The sequence below is a fragment of the Leptonotus elevatus genome, chromosome 9, assembly GCF_054856555.1.
Source record: "Leptonotus elevatus isolate MCC_2025b chromosome 9, RoL_Lele_1.0, whole genome shotgun sequence".
Classification (NCBI taxonomy): domain Eukaryota; kingdom Metazoa; phylum Chordata; class Actinopteri; order Syngnathiformes; family Syngnathidae; genus Leptonotus; species Leptonotus elevatus.
In genome coordinates this window covers 25509113-25531580 of record NC_141247.1, presented here as the reverse complement: position 1 = coordinate 25531580, position 22468 = coordinate 25509113, and the positions used below count along the sequence as shown (strand labels likewise).

General features: G+C 43.4%; 2 protein-coding genes across 17 annotated transcripts in view; both read left to right on the top strand.

Annotated features, from left to right (window-relative positions):
• Positions 1 to 19883, top strand: part of fer1l4 (fer-1 like family member 4) — a 32357-nt gene extending 12474 nt beyond the window's left edge. For 2 of the 7 annotated variants that reach the window (XM_086085611.1, XM_086085606.1), the window contains 29 exons: positions 1370 to 1502; positions 1584 to 1684; positions 1784 to 1871; positions 2649 to 2765; positions 2842 to 2994; positions 4001 to 4226; positions 5080 to 5204; positions 7568 to 7702; positions 7779 to 7952; positions 9122 to 9232; positions 9414 to 9575; positions 9656 to 9830; positions 10050 to 10183; positions 10261 to 10380; positions 11350 to 11398; positions 11456 to 11553; positions 11643 to 11777; positions 11859 to 11978; positions 12053 to 12180; positions 12965 to 13135; positions 14378 to 14532; positions 14614 to 14795; positions 14891 to 14976; positions 15782 to 15880; positions 15965 to 16082; positions 16370 to 16493; positions 17479 to 17759; positions 18952 to 19052; positions 19143 to 19883. In XM_086085611.1, the coding sequence (XP_085941737.1) occupies positions 1370 to 1502; positions 1584 to 1684; positions 1784 to 1871; positions 2649 to 2765; positions 2842 to 2994; positions 4001 to 4226; positions 5080 to 5204; positions 7568 to 7702; positions 7779 to 7952; positions 9122 to 9232; positions 9414 to 9575; positions 9656 to 9830; positions 10050 to 10183; positions 10261 to 10380; positions 11350 to 11398; positions 11456 to 11553; positions 11643 to 11777; positions 11859 to 11978; positions 12053 to 12180; positions 12965 to 13135; positions 14378 to 14532; positions 14614 to 14795; positions 14891 to 14976; positions 15782 to 15880; positions 15965 to 16082; positions 16370 to 16493; positions 17479 to 17759; positions 18952 to 19052; positions 19143 to 19323 (3982 nt within the window). In that variant the 3' untranslated portion in view covers positions 19324 to 19883. Of the gene's footprint in view, positions 1 to 1369; positions 1503 to 1583; positions 1685 to 1783; positions 1872 to 2648; positions 2766 to 2841; positions 2995 to 4000; positions 4227 to 5079; positions 5205 to 7567; positions 7703 to 7778; positions 7953 to 9121; positions 9233 to 9413; positions 9576 to 9655; positions 9831 to 10049; positions 10184 to 10260; positions 10381 to 11349; positions 11399 to 11455; positions 11554 to 11642; positions 11778 to 11858; positions 11979 to 12052; positions 12181 to 12964; positions 13136 to 14377; positions 14533 to 14613; positions 14796 to 14890; positions 14977 to 15781; positions 16083 to 16369; positions 16494 to 17478; positions 17760 to 18951; positions 19053 to 19142 lie in introns of those variants that run through there. The other 5 variants (XM_086085608.1, XM_086085605.1, XM_086085607.1 and 2 more) reach the window with 4 other exon arrangements.
• A 611-nt stretch (positions 19884 to 20494) lies between these two features.
• The window catches only part of unm_sa1614 (un-named sa1614), a 26341-nt gene continuing 24367 nt past the window's right edge, over positions 20495 to 22468 (top strand). For all 10 annotated transcript variants that reach the window (XM_086085622.1, XM_086085619.1, XM_086085613.1 and 7 more), the window contains exon 1: positions 20495 to 20969. In XM_086085622.1, coding sequence (XP_085941748.1) covers positions 20841 to 20969 — 129 coding nt within the window. In that variant the 5' untranslated portion in view covers positions 20495 to 20840. The remainder of the gene's footprint in view (positions 20970 to 22468) is intronic.

Below are 22468 nucleotides of genomic sequence, written 5' to 3'. Positions count from 1 at the left end.
CTAACCCTAACCCTAACCCTAACCCTAACCCTAACCCTAACCCTAACCCTAACCCTAACCCTAACCCTAACCCTAACCCTAACCCTAACCCTAACCCTAACCCTAACCCTAACCCTAACCCTAACCCTAACCCTAACCCTAACCCTAACCCTAACCCTAACCCTAACCCTAACCCTAACCCTAACCCTAACCCTAACCCTAACCCTAACCCTAACCCTAACCCTAACCCTAACCCTAACCCTAACCCTAACCCTAACCCTAACCCTAACCCTCACCCTCACCCTCACCCTCACCCTCACCCTCACCCTCACCCTCACCCTCACCCTCACCCTCACCCTCACCCTCACCCTCACCCTCACCCTCACCCTCACCCTCACCCTCACCCTCACCCTCACCCTCACCCTCACCCTCACCCTCGGAGTCTTTGGCGTGCTCCACACCCTAACCAATTATGGAATACAAATTCACGCTTATTAAAGCCATTCTATGTCTCTATCTAAATATAAAATGAAACGTTCCATTTTAAATATGGCCATGGTCCCAAAAACTTATTTATTTATATGTTGTTGTTTTTATGCAAGAGCATACAGAAGGTTTTGATGCGGCCTCTGAACTGAAGAGAATGTGTGAAGCAATGGTAGTTATTACAAAAACGGCCAGCAGGTGGCAGCAGAGTCTAAGAGATCAATTCATTGTGAATGATGAAACTTAGCTATATATTTTTTTTATTGATTATTATTATTATTATTTTTCTTTTCTTTAAAGAGCTCAGTATTGTTCATTCGATAATGTCATCATCATTGCTCTATTTTTTTTCTTTTTTTTTATATATATATATATATATATTTTTTTTTTTTTGTAGAAATGTAGCTATATTCTAATGCTAATTGCTGCAAAACAGAAACGGATGCAAATATACTTTTTTTCCCCTGATGACAGAAGAGACTCCAATTTTTCTTTTGGTACGTTCCATGTTTTTATAGCAATAGAACACAATATTCTGTGGGCCTCGCGAAATCCGTCAAAACTAAGATTTGGTGCTGCGGAAGCTTGACAGATTGTAAATACGTGATTTAATATGTGTGCTGCTATGGAATGATTTTTTTCTAAAGTAATAATTCAGTTATGTTGAAGATATGTTTGCTGCGGCTATACGTAGCATTGGTATTCTATTTTTGTTGTTAAAATGTTACTTTATTCTTCTTAGGTGGGCTGAAGATATCTCACCTCACCTTCACACGTGTTGTATTTCTTAGAATTTTTTGCCGCCATATTCGTACCTGATTCCAGATCGTGTCAACCGATAAACAATGAACCAAACTTCCTGTCCGTCTGTCCCTTCCCGGCTGACGTCCGGCCTGTGTGTCAGATCGTTCCAGTGCATCCCCCTGCAGCCCCCCCGGGAGAAGCACAAGCCGTGCTTGTTTGTCTGGAGTCCATTCGAAGAGCACAGCTTTCGTCTGTACCGGGTCAACTGGCTCAGCAAGATGGCCGACAGGCTGGTGAGACGACGCGGGGGGGGGGGGGTGTTCGCCAGCCGCCGGCTTGTCCCTTTGATGATGTCATATGTGGGACCGCTTCAGGAGACGGGCGTGGACGAGGTGGAGCGTCTCGGGCGCAGGCCTGGCGGCAAGGTGAAGCAGCGTTTGGCGCACGTGCTTCTGGAGCTCGTCACTTCCTGCAAGTCAGCGACCGCCTGGAGCAAGTTCAAGCAAAAGCCGATGGGGTTTTTTTTTCTCTCCAAAAAGTGTTTATTTGTTCTCAAATGTTTTTTTTCATGAAGACAGTTCCGACTGTTCTCAGAGCGCCGTGATCACTTTCGGCCCAACAATCTGGACGCGCGCAGGAAAGACTTCATCAAGAAGAATTTGGTGAGGCACTCGGGGTTTTTTTATTAAAAAAAGGGATCAGAAATGTTTGCAAAATATATGGAGTCACGCCTCAAAAAAAAACCTCATCACGAGAGCTTTGCAGATGGATTATTATATTGTTCACACACACACACACACACACACACACACACACACACACACACACACACACACACACACACACACACACATCTCTGATGATGCAAAAAAAGTATGACATTTGACGAGGAAAATGACCAAAAGCAACTTGCAGCCAAGAATATTAACTAGCGAATAGTTTTACAATCAATTAATCTATCGACTATTCAAATGATTCATCAACTAATCGGATTCATTTGAAATTACAATCGTATTTTTTACTCTGATTACTGCTTATTTCGCATTTCGTATCCACTTCGTGATTGAGGAAAAAGGGAGATTGATGTTGATGTTGTGCCGTTTGACGGATTTGGTCATTGTTTTCAGATGTTTGCAAATGTCTTTATTTTGATTAAACACAGATAATAATCAGTCTTCTTTCATCAAGGACTACAGAAATGACGATTGCTATGCTGAAATCAGAGCATTTGGATAATTGTAAATTTTTTTAAAATCACGATACGAATATGAAGTATGAAATAAACATCAATCCTTGGTTAGTAAACCGCAATCAGGGGGGAAATGCTTTTGTCATTCAAATGAATCCGTTTAATCGATTCATCGCTTGAATAATCGATAGATGAACGGATTCTAAAAATAGCCGCCGGCGCTGATGGAACGTGCTTCCACGATGTCCAGATTCTGGTGGCCAGGCGGGCCACGAGGGTCAGGCAGAGGGTCACCAGGCGGACGCTCAAACAGCAACTGACGGACGTTAAAAAACTCCTGAGCAAACTTCGACATCTGGCCAAAGAGGTACGAGCGTGCGCGTCGCTCCCCGTAATGGCGACGCGGCGATGAAAGTCCGTTTGCTTGCTTCACCCGCGAGCAGCCCCAGAACACCATTCCGGACGCCTTCCTGTGGTTGCTGAGTGGAAGCAAACGATTGGCCTACGTCAGGATCCCCGCCCACTCCGTCATCTTCTCATTGGTGGAGGACCAGAGGGGGCGGGACTGTGGGCGGGTCACAACGCTCTACATGAAGGTCTGTTATGAAAGTCGAATTTCCACGGCAGCACACGGACACACAAAATGGCAGCTGGAGAGAGAAAATGGCTGACTTCCTGCGTCATCGTGGGAGTTTTTATTCTCCTCACTATTCTTTGCCGAGAAACAACTCCCACGTAATACTTCCCATTTATAGCGTTCAAATTTCAACTTGTTTCAAAAATTCCGGGCTATTTATCGTCTGATTCTACATTATTGACAGTACTCGATCAATTGAATGTTATTTTCAACGGGACTGACATTGGACTTTTTGGGAAGTCTCACTTCCAAACAAACAACTGATCGTCATCAGCATCTCTCTGATGCTGCTCAGTGGATCACGTGGTTAAGTGAGTGCATTGTCCAGTAACCAGGAGGTCGCGGGTTGGAATCCCACCTCCGGCTGTCCTTTGCAAATATATGGCAATTATGCTAAGGGATGTGCAAGGATACCAACTGACTGTCATAGTTCCACTTTTGCATCTAAATTCCAAGTTGCTTGAAAAATTCAGGCTTCCCGGGTTCAAGTGTTCTTTTTATTCATTTATCTTTCAACTACAATCAATACTTTGTCATTTTCACCAAACGTATCTTTCAATTGACTTCAAAAGCTTTCAGCATCCCGACATCATTTCTGCAGAAATTGCATTGAGTCGAGTTTTGTGTATGAAATTGTTTGGTGGTTCTACGCATATGAAACCGGCGGACGGACTTTTCAAAACATTCTGGGAGCATTCAATTTTTTTGGAAGGAGCTCCAAAATGAGCCTGCTTCAATCCAAAGCGGCAAACTTGCCGTGTCTTTTGAAGCATTGTTTCCCGAGACTTTTTTGAGGGTTTAACTCATTATCGATCAGATTTCATGTTGCCAAGTCAAACTGAATTTTCCAAGAATTCCACCTTTCTGGAGGTCCAGGAAAGTCAACTGTGTGAAGCACGACTCTAACCCTTGGCCTGTCAATCAATCAAGTGGATGACCGAGCGTCCGCGTCTTGTGACTTTCAGTCTCCGGGAGGTTCCAGCAGCGAGATCTTCGCCAAGCTGGAGGCGTACCTGTGGCTGGGCCGGGCCAAGCACAGCAAGGAAGTCATCGCCTCGCTCCCGGACGAGTTCCTGCCCGTCTACGAGGAGTCGCGGGAGGAGGGGGAGGGGGCGGCGCCGGCACCGGCACCGGCACCGGCAGCGCTCGCCACGGCAACCAGGAGGATGCCCGTCAGCCTGTGTTGCCAGGGTGAGTCCCAGCGAGGCTTTTACGGTTCAGGCCTGTCCAGCGGCGTTTCGGTGCTCACAAAATTCAATTGAAAGGCGAGGAAAAAGACGGCACAATATTACGCATAAAATGAAAATGAAGACAAATGTCATGGTACAAAATTCATGAACATTTCTTGCACTCATTTTGAAATTTAGAATCGTAAATAAACGTGTTCCAAAATATCATGCTTTTCATTTCTTCATTTCTTAATTGGATCATTCTTCAATTTCAAGTAAAAATGTAAACATTTGAATGTTACGTTTTGTTTTTTTAAATGTAAAAACGTTTCATGAATATTTGTCAGTTGATTTTTCTAAGTCTCACACCTTTTATTTAAATTTCAAAATTTGTCATGCTTTCTATTTTTTTTCTTTTTTAATTTATGCATAAAAAATGTATGTCTATGAATTAAAAATAAGTTTGAATGTTGCATGGTATTTAAAAAAATTATGTAAAAAATAATGAAATCTTTTCACCCATTTCATTTTCATAGTTAAGTTGAATGAAAATCTAGTTTTTTATTTTAAATGGCCCAAAAAAAATTTCATGGTATCACAGTTTTTAAGAATATGTAAATGTACGAAAGATTCATGAAACTTTCACATGACTTCATTTCATAGAAGAAATGTCACTCTTTATTTATTTGATTTAATTGTAAACAGAAGTACTGTATATGAAAATTCATCACATGATTTAGAAAAAAATATGACAGATATTACAGTATTACTGTACATTTGATGACATTTTATGAATGCAGGAAAGTTTAATGAAAACGTTTTTCTTTTTTTGACGAGTTGTTGAGAAGACGCACGCGCGCGTGTTGCGTTTGCAGACAGTCGTTACTTCCAGCTGCGATGTCACCTGTACCAAGCGCGCGGCCTGCTGCCGGCCGACGACAACGGCCTATCGGATCCCTTCGCCAAGGTGCTCTTCGCCACGCAGTGTCAGGTGACCAAGGTGAGAACAACAAATGGCAGCTCTCCACAATGAGAGCATTTCACATCTGTCATCATATACGATCGATATATTCATATTTTAATTTGATAGTATGACGACAAATAAATGTGCCTTCTTTTTTAAATGTCAATAGTGACAGGGCCCAAAAAATCCAATGACACCAAACCACATCAACTCATACCTCAAATAAATAAATAAAGACCACAATGAAGTCAGGGTGGGCGTGCTTGAGGGATGTGATCGGAGGGACGCACATGCGAGACGGGCAGTGAGACAGGAATCAATTGCAATATGAGCAACTTTAATGGAGAATAGGGAGAAAGGCGAGCAGACAATCGTGACTGGATGGGACGTGAGTGGACTGGTCGCCAGCGGGACGTGACAGGGCCTGATTTGGCTTGGAGTGACTTGACTTGGATGTGACGACTTGGTAAGCTGTAGCGATGATGACTTGGTTAGCTGTGACGAAGACGACTTGGCTATCTGCGATGATGAAGATTTGGCTAACTGTGGTGACGACGACTTGGCTAGCTATGCCCAATGACGACTTGGCTAGCTTTGACGACGACGACGACTTGGTTAGCTGTGACGAAGACGACTTGGCTATCTGTGACGATGAAGATTTGGCTAACCGTGCCGACGACGACTTGGCTAGCTATGCCCAATGACGACTTGGCTAGCTTTGATGCCGACGATGATGACTTGGTTAGCTGTGACGAAGATGACTTGGCTATCTGCGATGATGAAGATTTGGCTAACTGTGGTGACGACGACTTGGCTAGCTATGCCCAATGACGACTTGGCTAGCTTTGACGACGACGACGACTTGGTTAGCTGTGACGAAGACGACTTGGCTATCTGTGACGATGAAGATTTGGCTAACCGTGCCGACGACGACTTGGCTAGCTATGCCCAATGACGACTTGGCTAGCTTTGATGCCGACGATGATGACTTGGTTAGCTGTGACGAAGATGACTTGGCTATCTGCGATGATGAAGATTTGGCTAACTGTGGTGACGACGACTTGGCTAGCTATGCCCAATGACGACTTGGCTAGCTTTGACGACGACGACGACTTGGTTAGCTGTGACGAAGACGACTTGGCTATCTGTGACGATGAAGATTTGGCTAACCGTGCCGACGACGACTTGGCTAGCTATGCCCAATGACGACTTGGCTAGCTTTGATGCCGACGATGATGACTTGGTTAGCTGTGACGAAGATGACTTGGCTATCTGCGATGATGAAGATTTGGCTAACTGTGGTGACGACGACTTGGCTAGCTATGCCCAATGACGACTTGGCTAGCTTTGACGACGACGACGACTTGGTTAGCTGTGACGAAGACGACTTGGCTATCTGTGACGATGAAGATTTGGCTAACCGTGCCGACGACGACTTGGCTAGCTATGCCCAATGACGACTTGGCTAGCTTTGATGCCGACGATGATGACTTGGTTAGCTGTGACGAAGATGACTTGGCTATCTGCGATGATGAAGATTTGGCTAACTGTGGCGACGATGACTTGGCTAGCTATGCCCAATGACGACTTGGCTAGCTTTGACGACGACGACGACTTGGTTAGCTGTGACGAAGACGACTTGGCTATCTGTGACGATGAAGATTTGGCTAACCGTGCCGACGACGACTTGGCTAGCTATGCCCAATGACGACTTGGCTAGCTTTGATGCCGACGATGATGACTTGGTTAGCTGTGACGAAGATGACTTGGCTATCTGCGATGATGAAGATTTGGCTAACTGTGGTGACGACGACTTGGCTAGCTATGCCCAATGACGACTTGGCTAGCTTTGACGACGACGACGACTTGGTTAGCTGTGACGAAGACGACTTGGCTATCTGTGACGATGAAGATTTGGCTAACCGTGCCGACGACGACTTGGCTAGCTATGCCCAATGACGACTTGGCTAGCTTTGATGACGACGACGACGACTTGGCTAGCTGTGACGACAACGGCTTGGCTAACTATGACGAAGACTTGACGCACGCACTTCCACACAACGTCGGCGATGCATCCGCAGCGACTGGACAAACACAACAGACTCATGAGACACGCCTGTGGAAGGGAAGACCCACGCAGGCGGACGTGGTTGGACGTAACCAGACATTGGGAGAAAGCAGGAACACAAGACAAGAACAAACAAAAACCCAACAACCCCCACAGAACGGAAACATGACAGTGGTAGTGTTGGTGGTGATGAGACATTTCCAAAAGTGTCACGACCTCGCGGAAACGTGAATGCAGGATGACGTCAGGAGCAAAAAGCAAGTTTAGTTTTTTGGCCGGCAACTCTCGTGTCGTCCAAGTGTAAAAAGAAGTTGACAGGCGTGTGCGTCAGGTGTCCCCGGACACGCTGTCCCCGGCGTGGTGCGAGTGTTTGCTGTTTGAGCGCGTCCTGCTGGAGGGGACGATGGAGGACCTGACTCACGACCCTCCGCTGGTCATCATCCACATCTTCGACTACGACGCCGTGGTAACCGACGCTCGCCGAGGGCCCGAACCGCGGAAGACGCCGCGTCATAACGGGCCCCTCCCGGAAATGTGTCCAGGGCAGCCCGAAGCTTCTGGGCCGAGCGTACGCCGAGCCCGAGTTGAAATGCGTCCAGACGCCGTACCGGAAGCCCCGTCTGCGCTTCTACGACATCCGTTTGGGGAGGGCGGCGGCCGGAGAGCTGCTGGCCGCCTTCGAGCTCATCGAGCTGGACTACTCGGCATTCGGCGAGGTGCGTCACGCTCCGTCTTGCATGCTGAGTCTTACACCCATATGGGGGGTGGGGGGGGGGGGGGTTGAGGGTCCAGACCGATTATTAGTAGTCAAGGAAGCCCATGTTCATTTGCAGTAAAAGAGAAGATTTAAAAAAAAATCGAATAATCGATATCGACTCGACTTCCTTTTTGAGCCTGATATTGATTCGTAAAGCCATGAATTGATTATTTTTAATAACTCTTTTCTTCTCATAAATTCATAAGAAAATAGAATTTTAAAAGCCTTTTTTTTTTAATCTTACTGTTTTCTGGAAATTTACTGTTCACGTGAATTTTTTTACTTTTATGAAAGACCTGACTTATTGCACTTTACGACAATTCAGAATCTTTTTCATTTACATTTCCAATTAATTACTTAAGTGATTATAAGACTTTCATTAATAAACTAAATCATTTTAAGTTACTGCCGCCGCAAAATTTACTTTGGAATTTCGTGTTTGTAGAGTTTTGATCACGCCATTGACATTTAAGAAGAATTCATGTTCCATAATTATTCAGCATCGGATTGAATTGAATCAAAGCGAATTGAAAAATCGAATCGAACTGAACTCTTGTGAATCGAAATCCAATCGATTGAGGACATTAGAATCGATAGGCAGCCCTAGAAAATATTAGAAACAAAGAAAAAACGTTCTCTTTTCATTGTAAACATAAAAAGAATGATCCGATTTGTTTAAAAAAAACGATCATAAAAATTGCAGGGAGCTTCCAGGGTCATCAGCGCGTGTTACGCTAATTCAAAACTAAGCAAGTAGTTTTCTCCTGTATATAAAGTTTTCCAAATTTTTTACATAATTTCCTCTTTTTTCGTTTAATTTTTAAGAATAAAAAGTGTAGTGAGTTCCTCGTGTCAGCATCGCGGAAATTAGAATCGAATCCATAAACTGCGACAAATGCATGCCGATGGATCTCATTTGTGCTTTTCGTCAAAGTTCATAAAGCGTTCAAAACATCTTGCTGGTGAAAAATGGTCTGCATATGTTCAAAAAGTAACAACGTTCTGTAAACGTCCTGATGAAACGTTGCTACACCGGCAAGCTCAGTGGCGCACCAGCAGGCGGCCATCTTTAAGGCGGACATTGTTGCGCGCAGTCCAATAAACGCGGCGTGTCCTCCCGTTGGACAGCCGTCCCTCCCTGGCAGCGTCGAACCTCGGGAGCTCGCCTACCTGCAAGAGCAACGCTGCTACGACATCCCGGAGGGCGTCCGGCCCGTCCTCAGGAAGTTCAGAATCGAGGTACGGCACGTTCAATGACGACATACGCGGCACGTTCATGCTTAGTATTTATTTATGCCGGAAGATGCGCGGCACACGTGTGGCGACGTTTCACACGTGTGCGAAATATGACAACGTGATAAATGTGCTAAATTAGAGGCACATGAAAACGAGGTACGAAGCGATGCGAAAATGTTTGCAGGTGCTTTTGTGGGGTTTGCGCGAGCTGAAGCGCGTGCAGCTGTTCCCGGTGGAGCGCCCCCTAGTGAAGATGGAATGCGCCGGACAGCAGCTGGAGTCCGACGAGCTTGAGAGCTACAAGACGCACGGCAACTTCAAGGAGCCCGTGCGCTTCCTCCACGTGGTCAGTGGACGCCTTTAGCCGCGCCCCGAGAACCCCGTCTTGACGTTTGGGATCTTCGCACCCGTGCGCGCTCCAATCAGAAGCTGCCGGAGCAGGCCTACCTCCACCCGCCTCTGACGCTGTTCGTGGTGGAGCGGAGAGCGTTCGGACGCCAGGTCCTGGTCGGGACGCACGTGGTCCAGAGCCTCATGGACTTTGCCGCACCTGAGCTCTGGGACGAGCCGGACGAGGAAGAGGACGAGCCGAAAGCCAAAGGTAAGGCTTGCAGCGAAGCATATCGAGTAATGCCTCAAATGAAAGGCCGTGATGAGCGTGTTCCCGATTCCTCATTATTTTCTCACTTATACACTCATTTGATGATGCAATCACCAAATAAGCGTGCTAAAAAAAAATACATTTGCGGCAAAATAGACGGAGTGATGAATGAAAAGAATGATTCATGATGGAAAAAAGATGTTCTTGCATTTTTCCCAGCGAAAAAGAAGACCGCCCCGGCGGCCAAGATTGTGGCGAAGACCAGCACACTGAAGTCCCTGAGGAAGATCAACCTGGGCAGCCTGTCAATCAAAGAGTCAAAGATTCCCAACGGCGCCATCAAGCTGATCAACGTAACGCGCACCCGAAGCTCACCTGAAGCTCACCTTGTCTTTTTGGCTTCGATCGCTTCCCTTTTGTTGGCACGCAGGCTCCTCTGAAGAAGCTGCTGAAGGCTGAAGACGGCGAGCTGGAGGAGGACGTGCCGGAAAAGGAAGAACTGGACTGGTGGTCCAAGTACTATGCCTCCCTGGAAGAACTGGAGAAACAGGCCAGATAGTTTTTTTTTTTAAAAATGTTTTTAATACAACAGACACATAAATGTAGACATCATGCAATCAATATGCACGAAAATGTCTGCTATGTGATACATGAAATATCACATGCAAAAAAAATAAAAAAATAAAAATAATAATAAAAAACAAAAAAAAAATTCGCACTGTTGAAATGATATAAATTTGGTACATTAATGCACGTACGATACAGAAGGGTTGGTTAAATAATAAATATGAAGTAAAGTGAATATGACGTAAACATGAATTATGAGCTCAATATGATTTCATTAGACGTATATTAAATATCACGTAGAGGTGCTGTCTCGTTATTGTATGTCATTATGGTAAATATGGAGTCAATGTGGTACATTTTAAATGCATATACGGTATATTAAATTTGCTATACTAGTAGTGTGTAAAATGTAAGAATGGTACATTAGATGTAAATTTGATCTCATATAAATATGGTACATGAGAGGAACATACATTCAATGTGATGTACATTAGGAATGTATAGATCTTTTTTTTTTTTTTTTTTAAAGACAGCAATGATGATGACATGTCAAATCAGTCAAATGACCAAATGAACAATACTGAGCTGTCCAGAAAAAGAAAAAGGAATGTATAGATCTTTAAATATGATGAAGGTACATTTAATATGATATAAAGTAAATATGCCACATTAAAGGTGCATACGCTACATAAAGTATGATATAAATATGCTAAATTAGTAGTGTGTAGATAATAAATCGATATAAAGTAAATGTGGTACGTTAGAAGCACAGTCCATACATTCAATAGGATGTAAAATTGTACATTTGAGGGACATAAATGTGACGTCTATGCTGTACTTGAGAACGACAAATATGAGCTCAACGTGTTACAATTAATTAATTAATTAATGCATGGCACATTCCCCGTTTGCTGCTTTCCATCTTTTCTTTTCTTTTGACTTTTGTCCGCAGGCTGCTGAGGAGCTGAAGAAGGAGGAAGCGGACGAGGACGAGGAGACAGGTGCGCTCCCTCGCACCTCCTGCAATCAAGGCGTCCTTTAATTGTCATCCTCGTTAGAGGGCGGGAACGCCACAAACGGCGGCGACGGAGCTGATGCGGACGCCGTGGTGGTGCAGATGGAACCTCCCAAACGGAAGAAGATGGCCACGCTCGAGGTTTGACCTCAACAAAAACAGCAACTTCCGCAAAAGAACAGTTTTTTTGAAGAGATCTTGTTATGCCGCGTGCGTGCGTGCGTGTCCAGTTGTACGCGGGCGACTTGGAGTCGGAGTTCAGTCGGTTCCAGGACTGGCTTCAGATCTTCCCGCTGTTCAAAGGTCAAGCCATCGGCGAGGACGCCGACGAAGACGAGGACGAGCGTCTGACGGGAAAGTACAAGGTGGTCCCGTCCGTCCGTCCGTCCCGCTTTTTTTTTTGTTTTGTTGTTTTTTTGCTCAACCGGTCCAGTTTGTCTCCTCAGGGTTCCTTCCTGGTCTACCCGATCGATTCGGACGACGAAGACGACGTCAAGTGTCAGATGGGCAAAGGGATCCCCCGCAACTCGCCGCTGAAGGTGCTGGTTCGGGTCTACGTGGTCAAGGTGAGCGAACGCTCGCCGGCCGGCGGAAGGTCACGAGGAGCGCCATCCCACTTGCGACCTTGTCGCTGTGGCAGGGCGGCAATCTGGCTCCCGCCGACCCCAACGGCAAAGCCGACCCGTACCTGCTGGTCCGCATTGGGGAGCAGAGTCAGGACACCAAAGACCGCTACATCCCCAAGCAACTCAATCCCGTCTTCGGAGAGTCAGTGGCCTCGTTTCTTTTCTTTCTTACAACATCACATCACACATTTTTTGCGATTCTGCAGTCGTACCACAAAACACGTGAAGATATTTTAATTTTTTGGACAAATGACATATCTTGTTGGTTTTTTTGTCTGCATCTCGTCCTCTACTATTTTTTCTACATCCAGCACTTCATCAGTGTTCTTATTCTTGTGCATTTCCTACTCCACTGTTTTTTTTCGCTTCTTGATTTTTATCCATTACTCCAAATATTTTTTATAATCCAACATTTCACTGCATTTTTTTCATTTGGCACGCCACCATTTTTTTTTTTTCACATCTGGCATTCTACTATTTTTTTATGACATCCAGCACTCTTCTTTTTTTTGTGACTTTTTATGTCATCCGGCACTGCACTACTTTTTATGACATCCAGTATTCAACTTTTTTTTTCATGACATCCAGCACTCTTTTTTTTGGGACTTTTTATGTCATCCGGCACTGCACTACTTTTTATGACATCCAGTATTCAACTTTTTTTTTTCATGACATCCAGCACTCTTTTTTTTGGGACTTTTTATGTCATCCGGCACTGCACTACTTTTTATGACATCCAGTATTCAACTTTTTTTTTTTCATGACATCCAGCACTCTTCTTTTTTTTGTGACTTTTTATGTCATCCGGCACTGCACTACTTTTTATGACATCCAGTATTCAACTTTTTTTTTTTCATGACATCCAGCACTCTTTTCGCCACATCCGGCACGGCTCCACTTTTTTTATGACATTGCCATTCTTGCAGGGTGTTTGAACTGACGGTGTCCTTCCCTGTGGAGACGGAGCTGCTGGTGAGGGTGATGGACCACGACATGGTGGGCACGGACGACCTGATCGGGGAGACACGGGTGGACCTGGAGAACCGATTCTACAGCCGGCACCGCGCCACTTGCGGCCTGGCCCTCTACTACGACACGTTAGTTTCGCCCGTCGCTACGGCACGCCTCTCGCCACTTTGCTCTCCTCTCAAATGTTCAGCGCCAGTCGACATTTCAGGACCTCAGTCGGCTTGTGTTGTTCCGCCGGGATCCGGCTTTTGTCTCCTTTAGCTGATTTTCGAGTCATCAAATTCATTTAGTTATTTATTCTTTTTTTTTTTTATCACCATTTTTTTTTTGTTTTGTTTTTCTAAAGAGCTCAGTATTGTTCATTCGGTAATGTCATCATCATTGCTCTTTTATTTATTTATTTTTTTTTTTATATATATATATATATATATATATATATACTTCTTTTTTTTTATCACCATTTTGAGGGCTTTCACAAACAGTATTCTAAAACTTTTGCAGGCATGTTCAACCTGGTGATGCTGGTTGTTGTTGGAAATTGACAAAAGGTTTTAAAATTCACATCAGGTTTATTTGGGAATTTTCATTTGAGTTCGTTTTTGAGTTTAGTTATTTTTTATTAGTTATAGTTATTTAAAAAATGTTTAGTTTTAGTTTTAGTTAGTTTCAGTATTAGTTTTTTGTTGTTGTTTTTTTAGAAGTGTATTATTTGTGCGCAATATTAAATAAACACTTTGGTAAAATGAAAACAAGAAGTAGCTAATTTCTTACCTCGCGTTACATTTCGGCGGAGTTAAATGACAAAAAATGCAGGCGAGCCATTGGAGCCAAAAGTCAAGCATGCAAAATTGCCGGCTCGGAACGACGTCACCTGAAGGTGCTTTTCTATTGGCTGCTGCTAGATGACATCACTTCTGTGTGACAAGCTCTCAAACGTTCTTATTCTGGTTGAATAAATATACTTAAAATGATATTTTAAATCAATCCAAAGGCTCATGTATTAAATTAATCACCAAAGATTAAAACGAAGGACATTTTCGCTAAAATCATAGTTTCAGTTAGTTTTCTTTTTTTTTCTTTTATGTTTTTTGAATTGTAGTTTTAGGTTTTTTTGTAAGTTTTCGTTAACAAAAATAACCTTGCCCCGAATCCAATTTCTTTTTAGCAATATGAAATGTTGCCGGCATATCTGTCGTAAGCAGGCCTGCAAAAAAAAGCCTGAAAAGACGCAGGATGCCCACCATTTGGGTTGGAAGCCATTTTGGGGTCTTTCTGGAACTTCCCTCAGGCCCGGAAAAGTCCTTTCATGTATTTAATTCCGCGCTTTTCTTGAAAGAAGTGATGTCATCATTTCTGTTGTCTGCCGGCAGCGACGGTTACAACGCGTGGCGGGACGCAAAAAAGCCGTCCGTCATCCTGTCCGAGCTCTGCAAGAAAAACGGAATTCCGGCTCCGGAATATCGACCGGCGGAGGTCAAAGTCCTCAACAAGATCTTTAAGATCCCGCCAGATGCCGTCCCGGAAGGTAAGACCGCATCTCGCCTTGAGCTGTTTTCAAATTGCCGAAAGCAAAGTGATCCATTTGCGAGGAATTTCCGTTTTTGAGATTTGCTGAGCAAGTCGGAGCGTTCGGCCGAAGACGAGTCGGCGCTGGAGGAGCACGCGGCCGTCAGCGTGCTGCGACGTTGGGCCCAGATGAGCGAGTTCGTCCCGGGAGCGGTCCAGCTGGTACCCGAGCACGTGGAAATACGAGCGCTCGTCAACCGCGACAAGCCCGGACTGCCGCAGGTACTCGTGGCGACCCATCGGCAGCAGCGCTTCGTTGTTGCGACACTCTGCGTGTGTGTGTGCGTGCGTGTGTGCGTGCGTGTGTGCGTGCGCAGGGATATCTCCACATGTGGGTGGACATGTTCCCAACCGACGTTCCGGCGCCGCCGCCAGTGAACATCAAGCCTCGACTGCCCATCCAGTACGTCCGTTAGGGCCTTTGTTAGCATTTAGCATCTCGCGCCACAGCATTAGCTACACTTTTTTTTGCTTTGTGCAGCACGCCACATTTTTATCTCAACATTTGGCTTTTCATTTGAATATTTTACTTCTGGCAAGCCACCATTTTTTCTGCACATCCAGCACTTTTTTTCTGCATCCGGCACACCACTGCTTTTGTCTACATCCAGCGTTTTGCTGCTTGTTTTTTTTTTTTCTGCATTCAGCTTTCCACCGCTTATTTTCTCGCCTGTCCAGCAACACCGATTTTTTTTCTACATCTAATCATTTGTTGCTTATTTTTTCTAAATCTTTTTTTTTTCAAAATGTGTCACTCCACTGCTTGTTTTTTCCTCTGCATCCTGCACTGCACTGCATGTTTATTTTCTTGACATCCAGCATGCGACTATTTGCTTTTCTTCTGAAACTCGATTGCTTGTTTTTTTTCTACATCCTGCGCTTTGCTGCTTGTTTTTCTTTTATCTGGCACCACTTTTTTTCTGCATCCAGCTTTCTACCGCTGGACTGACAGTTGTTGTTTTTTTTTTGTTTTTTTTACATCTAATCACTTGGTGCTTATTTTTTCAAAATCTTTTTTAACCCCAAATTTAATATTTTTCTCTACATCCTGCACTGCACTGCTTGTTTCTGTTCTTAAAATCCAGCTCTTCTCTACTACTTTTTTTCTTGTACTTCTGCAACTGCTTCTGCTTTCTTTTCTCCCCCACGAGTTGCAATCTCCACGAAACACATGCCAGCGCCTGAGCCGTCCGTTTTCACGCAAACAGGTACGAGCTCCGCGTGATCATCTGGAACACGGATGACGTCTTCCTGGACGACATCAACCCGTTCACCGGCAATGCGTCGTCCGACATCTACGTGAAAGGGTCGGCGTTGGACGCTCTCGTCGCGTGGCCGCTCGCAACGCTGGCTGCTGATTGGCTGTTTGTTTGTTTTTTGACGGCATCCAGTTGGATTCGAGGCCTGGAAGACGACAAGCAGGATACGGACGTCCACTTCAACTCGCTGACCGGGGAGGGAAACTTCAACTGGAGATTTGTCTTCCGCTTTGACTACCTGCCCACTGAGGTCATTCGCCATCTTCAGTTTGACTGTCGAGTGCTGTTTTTTTTGTTTTTTGGGGGGGGGGCTTACACCGTGATTGCCCTGATTTTTCAAAGTACCACTTTATTGTCACACCCCAAAAATGTGTTCTCCGCATTTGAGCCCTCCCCTGACGGAGCGGTGAGCGGCGGCGCCGCGCTCGGGAATCATTCGTTGATCTAAATGAAGTAAAGGAGTGAATTGAACGAAGCCTTTTGGCCGGCGTCGTTGCGAGTGTCTCATTTGTGCTGTTTGTTTTTTTTGTTCCGAAGAAAGAGGTGGTGCGCAAGCGCAAGGAATCTTTCTTCTCTCTGGAGGAGTCCGAATTTCGCCAGCCGGCCGTTCTCACGCTGCAGATTTGGGACTACGACCGCATCTCGGCCAACGACTTCCTCGGTGAGACGAGGTCGCCCGCACTCGCAACTTCACGAGTTTGAAGAAAAGGCCTTCATATTTGATCTAAAAAAAAAAAATCATCGATTTTTGAGGGAAAAAACCTGTGGAAAAATGTTAGATATTTAAGAAGAAAACCGGTTTCATATTTTTGAGAGAAAAAGTAAAATATCTGAGAGAAAATGGTCATTAAAAAAAAAGTGGAAAAGGGAAAAAATTGTGAATAATGTGGAGTCTTTTTTATCAAACACTTTTTTGAAAAATGTTTTATCTTTAAAAAAAAGTCAATAGGTTTTTTTTCTATTCTTTCATGAATAGAAACATATCTTTGGAGAAAAAGTCATTTTGAAGGCAAAAGTTACATCGAGAACGCTTCATATTTTAGAAAGAAAAAATGCAGTTCAACATTTGGAACACCAAGGTTAAATATTTGAAATAATATTTAGTATTGTTAAAAAAAAAAATTGTTGTATAATTTTGCAACAAAAAACATTTAATATTTTGAGACAAAAAGTTATTTTAATCTTTTGGAAAAAACACAGATGTGCCATACATTTAGGAGAAAAAAATATAATAATTATTATTATTCTATTTTCACACCAAAAAGTATTTAATGCTAAAAATAATTTAAAATTTTGAGAGAAACAAAGTAATATATGTATATGTATATATATATATATATATATATATGTATATATATATATATATATATACCCTGCCTCCTGCCCGAAGCCAGCTGGGATAGGCTCCAGCACAACCCCCGCAACCTGTGAGGACAAGCGGTACAGAAAATGGATGGATGGATGGATATATATATATAGAGAGAGAGAGAGAGAGAGAGAGAGTTTAAAAAATAATTGTGAGTGTAGTAATAGTGTAATAGTTTGAGAAGCATTTCTTATATTAGCCAAGAAGTCTACCAACTAAAAGGCAAGTTTTTGCTTGTTCGTAGTAAAACAAGGTTGAAATGTGCGCTTGTTTGTTGAAGGCTCGTTGGATCTTCGTCTGAGCGACATGGTGCGCGGCGCCAAGTCGTCTGGCAAGTGCACGGCGCAGATGGCCAAGGATCGCGCCGGCCCGCGGGCCTCCATCTTCCGCTCCAAGAAGTTGAAGGGCTGGTGGCCTCTCACCCGCCGCCAGACGGCCGACGAGGCCGAGCGCGACAAACAGGAAAACGCCAAGAAGAAGAAGAAGAAGAAGAAGAAGAAAGGCGTGAAGACGCACGACGTCCAGTTCACCGACAGCGACGGAAGCGTCCACTTGCTGATGGTCACTGCCACGCTTTTCTTCTTCCAACCCGACTCCAAACGCCAATTTTTTTTTCCATTGTTTTTTTCCACCCCAATACTTAAAACTGTCAAAATGTCAAAATGTGTGCGTTCATTTTGAGTTAATTTAAAGTTCCTTTAACGCCACATTATTTTAAAAATAATTCATGACCGCCCCTTACTTGGAAAGTCTGCACTGGGGGAATTCCTGCACGTCCAAATTTTGCAGTAAGAAATGTAATAATAATAATGCATGTATTTATGGTGACTGGGGTCAAGTTTGACATTTTAATAATGTGCAGAATTTCACAAGTTACTTCATTTTAAAGATTAGATAGCGCATCTTGATGCCATCTAGTGGCAGAAAAATGGCCTCAACACAAATCAATATCACACTCGTTTTTTACAGTACAGTACATCTTTTTAATTTTCACTTAATTTGATGAATTCTTATGAAATTACTGTATCAATGACTGAAAGATGCAGTCGTATTATTGAGTTTGATGTTTTTTTCCCACTTTTATGTTAACAAGAGTATGAAAACTTAAAAAAAAATTACATTTAGAACAGGTATAAAATTTGCAATTAATTGTGAGTTAACTATTGAAGTCATGCGATTAATTACAATTAAAAATTATAATTGCCTTGCACCCCTACTTAAAACACTTTTTTTTAGGGGGAAGGGTGGGAGGCGATAGTTTCCCCCCAATTTCTCCTCGATTTCCTTGGAAAATGCCTAATGGAGGTTTTATTAAGACACATTTATTTCTAAAGCACATTTTATAGACAACCAAAAGCACACGAACAAAAATAAATTCTAAAGACAACAGCTCATTCAAATTCAAAGCAAAGAGAAGGCGGGAAATGTCTACCTACAGTTAACTCCTGCAATTGGGGGGGGGGGGGGGGGGGGTTAGGGACCGGGCCGGCCCTCAAATTGTGAACATTGGAGTCCAATTGATGGCCATTAAAAAACATTGGGAAAAAAAAGTTGTCTTTCAAACTGAAAATATTCACTTAAAAACGCTGATAAATATTCACTTGTGCTTTGTTTTTGTTTTGTTTTTACAAAAAAACGACAAAAATCCCATAGAAAGAGAAAAAAAATGACAAATATTAACGGCGGTCGACTGTTTCCCATTTTGGAAGACGACTCCAACATGACACGCAAAAGTGTGTGCGTGTGTTTGCAGGGAAAGGTGGAAGCGGAACTTCAGCTGGTGACGTTGGAGCAAGCCGAGGCCAATCCGGTTGGACGAGGCCGCAAGGAACCAGAACCTTTGGACAAACCCAAGTAAGGCGCGCGCGCGCACACGCCAACAAAAGTCAGCGTCAAAAGCAGCGAGTGATGATTGCGACTTGTGCGGCGCGCCGATGCTTGCAGCCGACCCACCACCAGCTTCACGTGGTTCGTCAACCCCATGAAGACGTTCGTCTTCCTCATCTGGGGCAAGTTCAAGAAGTTCATCGTGACTTTGCTGCTTCTGCTCGTGGTGGCGCTCTTCTTCGGCATGCTGGTGTACACGCTGCCGCAGCACATCACCGGCCTTCTCGTCGCTGGATGAGCGGCCGCGTTTCCGGCAGAAGACGAGAGAACCCGCTCAGCGGTTTTCTTCCTTTTGGCTTCTTTTTGGCCCGCAACTCAAAAGCGTACTTCATTGCTACCAATTGCCTTTTTTTGGGGCTCCGCAACCCCAAATGGAACTTCTTGCTTCATGTTTCTGTCCAAGTGTGAAAACATGATAATGCTCGCATCTGATTAACATTCATCCATTCATTGCGTGCCATATCAATTTTGCATCTGATTATGCAGTCAATCGACGGGACGACGGGACGAATGGGCCTCATTTCGTGTATTCTTTCTCATTTACATTCTTCTAATATATATATATATATATATATATAATATATATTCACACTGAAAATCATGAATTTAGGCTTTCAAAATACTTTTGAAAATGCTGAGATTGACTCAATCATTTTGAATACTTATTTTGCCAGTAATTAAGAAAATGGTTTGCAATTTATATTTCTTTGTATTAAGTGACTAGGATTACTATAACTATAAATAATGTTTTTCTTTAAATAATTAAAAACACTTAATAAATTTAGTTTGAGTTTGTCACATTTTCATATTTATTATTTATTCATTTATTTGTTATTTTGTACAGAGTTTATTGAATTCACTTGGAAAAAAACACTCCTGTTTTTCATTTTTGAGTTTTTTATTATTTTTCTGTTTTTATTTAATATTGTTTTCCTGTTCTTTGGAATTATTTTATAATGTCATTACAAAAAAAAACTAAACAAAACAAAAACAGAAAAATTATTCAATAAAATTTAAAATTAAAAAAAAGATGCACAAAAAACCAAAGCCCCCAAAAATTAGTCAGAAAAACTGTTTTTGAATGAATGCAATACGCTTCCATAATTTTGACCCATAATTTATTTTATTATTATTATTATTTTTTTTTTATAAAGCTGAATCAGAGTTTTCTATAATTCCCCCCCACTGACTTTAGCACATATAGAAGTGGGCAAAAATTAATTTGACCATATTTGGACATGGTTGTCTACATATATTGAAAAAAACAAAACGAATTAAACTTAGTCAAATAAATCAAAAAGTATACTGTACTGTACCTTTCGATTGATTTGAGCTCATACTTTTTATTTGTAATGATTTTCTGATGGATGGAGGGGGCGGGACCGCGCCTGCATGCCCCGCCTCCCGGGAGCGTGCCGCTGCCTCCGAGTGCGCATGCGCGCCAACATGCGGCTCGCGTAAAGCAAGAAAGGAACATCGTCGTTGAAAAACCCGCACAAAAAAAAAAGACAAAGAAAAGAAACAGAACGCGATGACGTGACGGTACCGCTCAGTCCAAACCGCACCAGCTTCCGCTTCGAGTTCCGAGTCACCGGCGCCGGCGTCGGCCCGAGTGGCCGCTTTTGGCCTCCGTCCAAGCCGCTTCAGGCGTGTCGGACGTCGGCTCGCCTGCTCGGGCTGCTCCGCTCTTTGTCAGCCACCCGCTTCGTCTCGTCGTCGCCCCGCCGGGTCCGATTGCTCAGAGCCGAGCCGAGCATGCCGGAGCCGTGCGTGTCCGTGTCCGAGTTCGTGGGGGAAGTCCTGGAGGACTGGAGTTCGCCCACCACGTCGTCCTTCTCGTCCAAGATGAGCGGATGCCGGAGCACCGTGCACCTGCTGGAGGAGGTCAGTAGTCTGTACGCCGGCGGGGCAGAGAGAAGCCGGTCGCTCATCAGACACCCCCCACCTGCACACAGCCACAACCCCCCCCCCCCACCCCACCCCAAAAAACGCCCTGTTCCCATGTACAGTGCGGCTGTGCCATCATTAATTGTTGCGTCCTCCTCGTTGCTATGAGACAACATCTTTGCAATCCTCTGACGTCATTCGCGAGTTGGCTAATGTTTAGCATGTCATAGTAATGAATAATATTCAATGCACAAATATTTTATAAATATAGATATTTTTTTAAATTTATGACCAATTGATAAGATACTATATCACAATGTCAAAAGCAACGTAAAGTGTGACCAACATTTTTGCTATTGGTAACATTTACTTTGCTTTTCATTTTTAAATTAGTATTATTGTTATCATCATTATTATCAGACCTTATACATTGTTGATTAAAGTCATTGTTTCAATGTCAGCCATTAAACAAAAAAAAAGAGGACCTATTGAGTGGCAGCCAATTTTGAGCCTTCGGGTTGATCTTTGAAGGCTAACTGAATTTTTTTTTATGACAATGGAACTACAGAAAAACTACCAAATGAAAGAATTTTCTTCTTTCAGCACACACAAAAAGTTTGTTTCTACCTTTTTCCATTTTTTAGCATTACGTAGTTCACCCAAATCACCCATTTTGGCCCAAGAAACGCAGAAAACATACTTTTTGTGAAAAAATATCGTTGATGAACAACAGCGATGCTGATCATTTTTGCACGATTGACGCCTCAAGCATCTGAACAGGATTAACTTGTCATTGCATCGGAAGTCTTGACGTCGTGACGTCGTGAAGAGGTCAATCCCAATTCAACAAGTCCTTCGCTTCCTACGATTGACAGTGGGGGTCATAAATCACACGGTGACTCTATATTAAAAACCTGCATTAGGAAATGTATCATCTGTCAGTCATAATTTGACCAAGACTTCAAAGCAATGAATAACTTTGGGGGGGGGGGTCATAAATCCCAGAATGAATCTTAAACCAATAAGTCGTCAAGCCTTTCAAACAGTTACTTATTGTGATTGGCCTTTGGGCTCGTCAATCACAGGACAAACATGTCACAAAAGCCACGTTATGATGATGATGATGATGTTGGAACATGTTGTTGGCGTGTTGCGCGCGTGACTCGACACGCGACTGTGAGCTCGTTTGTTGTTTCTGCAAAGCTGCCAGGATGTCGGGTCAGCAGGTCAGCAGGTCAGCAGGTCAGCAGGTCATTTGTGGGCTGTGGGCGGGAAATACGTCACTGATTGAAGATCAATATCAACACAATTTTAGGAAATCAGAATCTTAAAAAAAAAAAAGGAAACAGAAGCGAAGAAAATGAAACATTTATATTGAATAATTATTTAAAAATAAAGACATAAAATGAATAACAATTGCTTTGTGGCTCAAATTGAAGAAAAAAAACAATAGTTCAAAATAACAAAGCTAAAAAAAAAATTTTGGTTAGAATTTT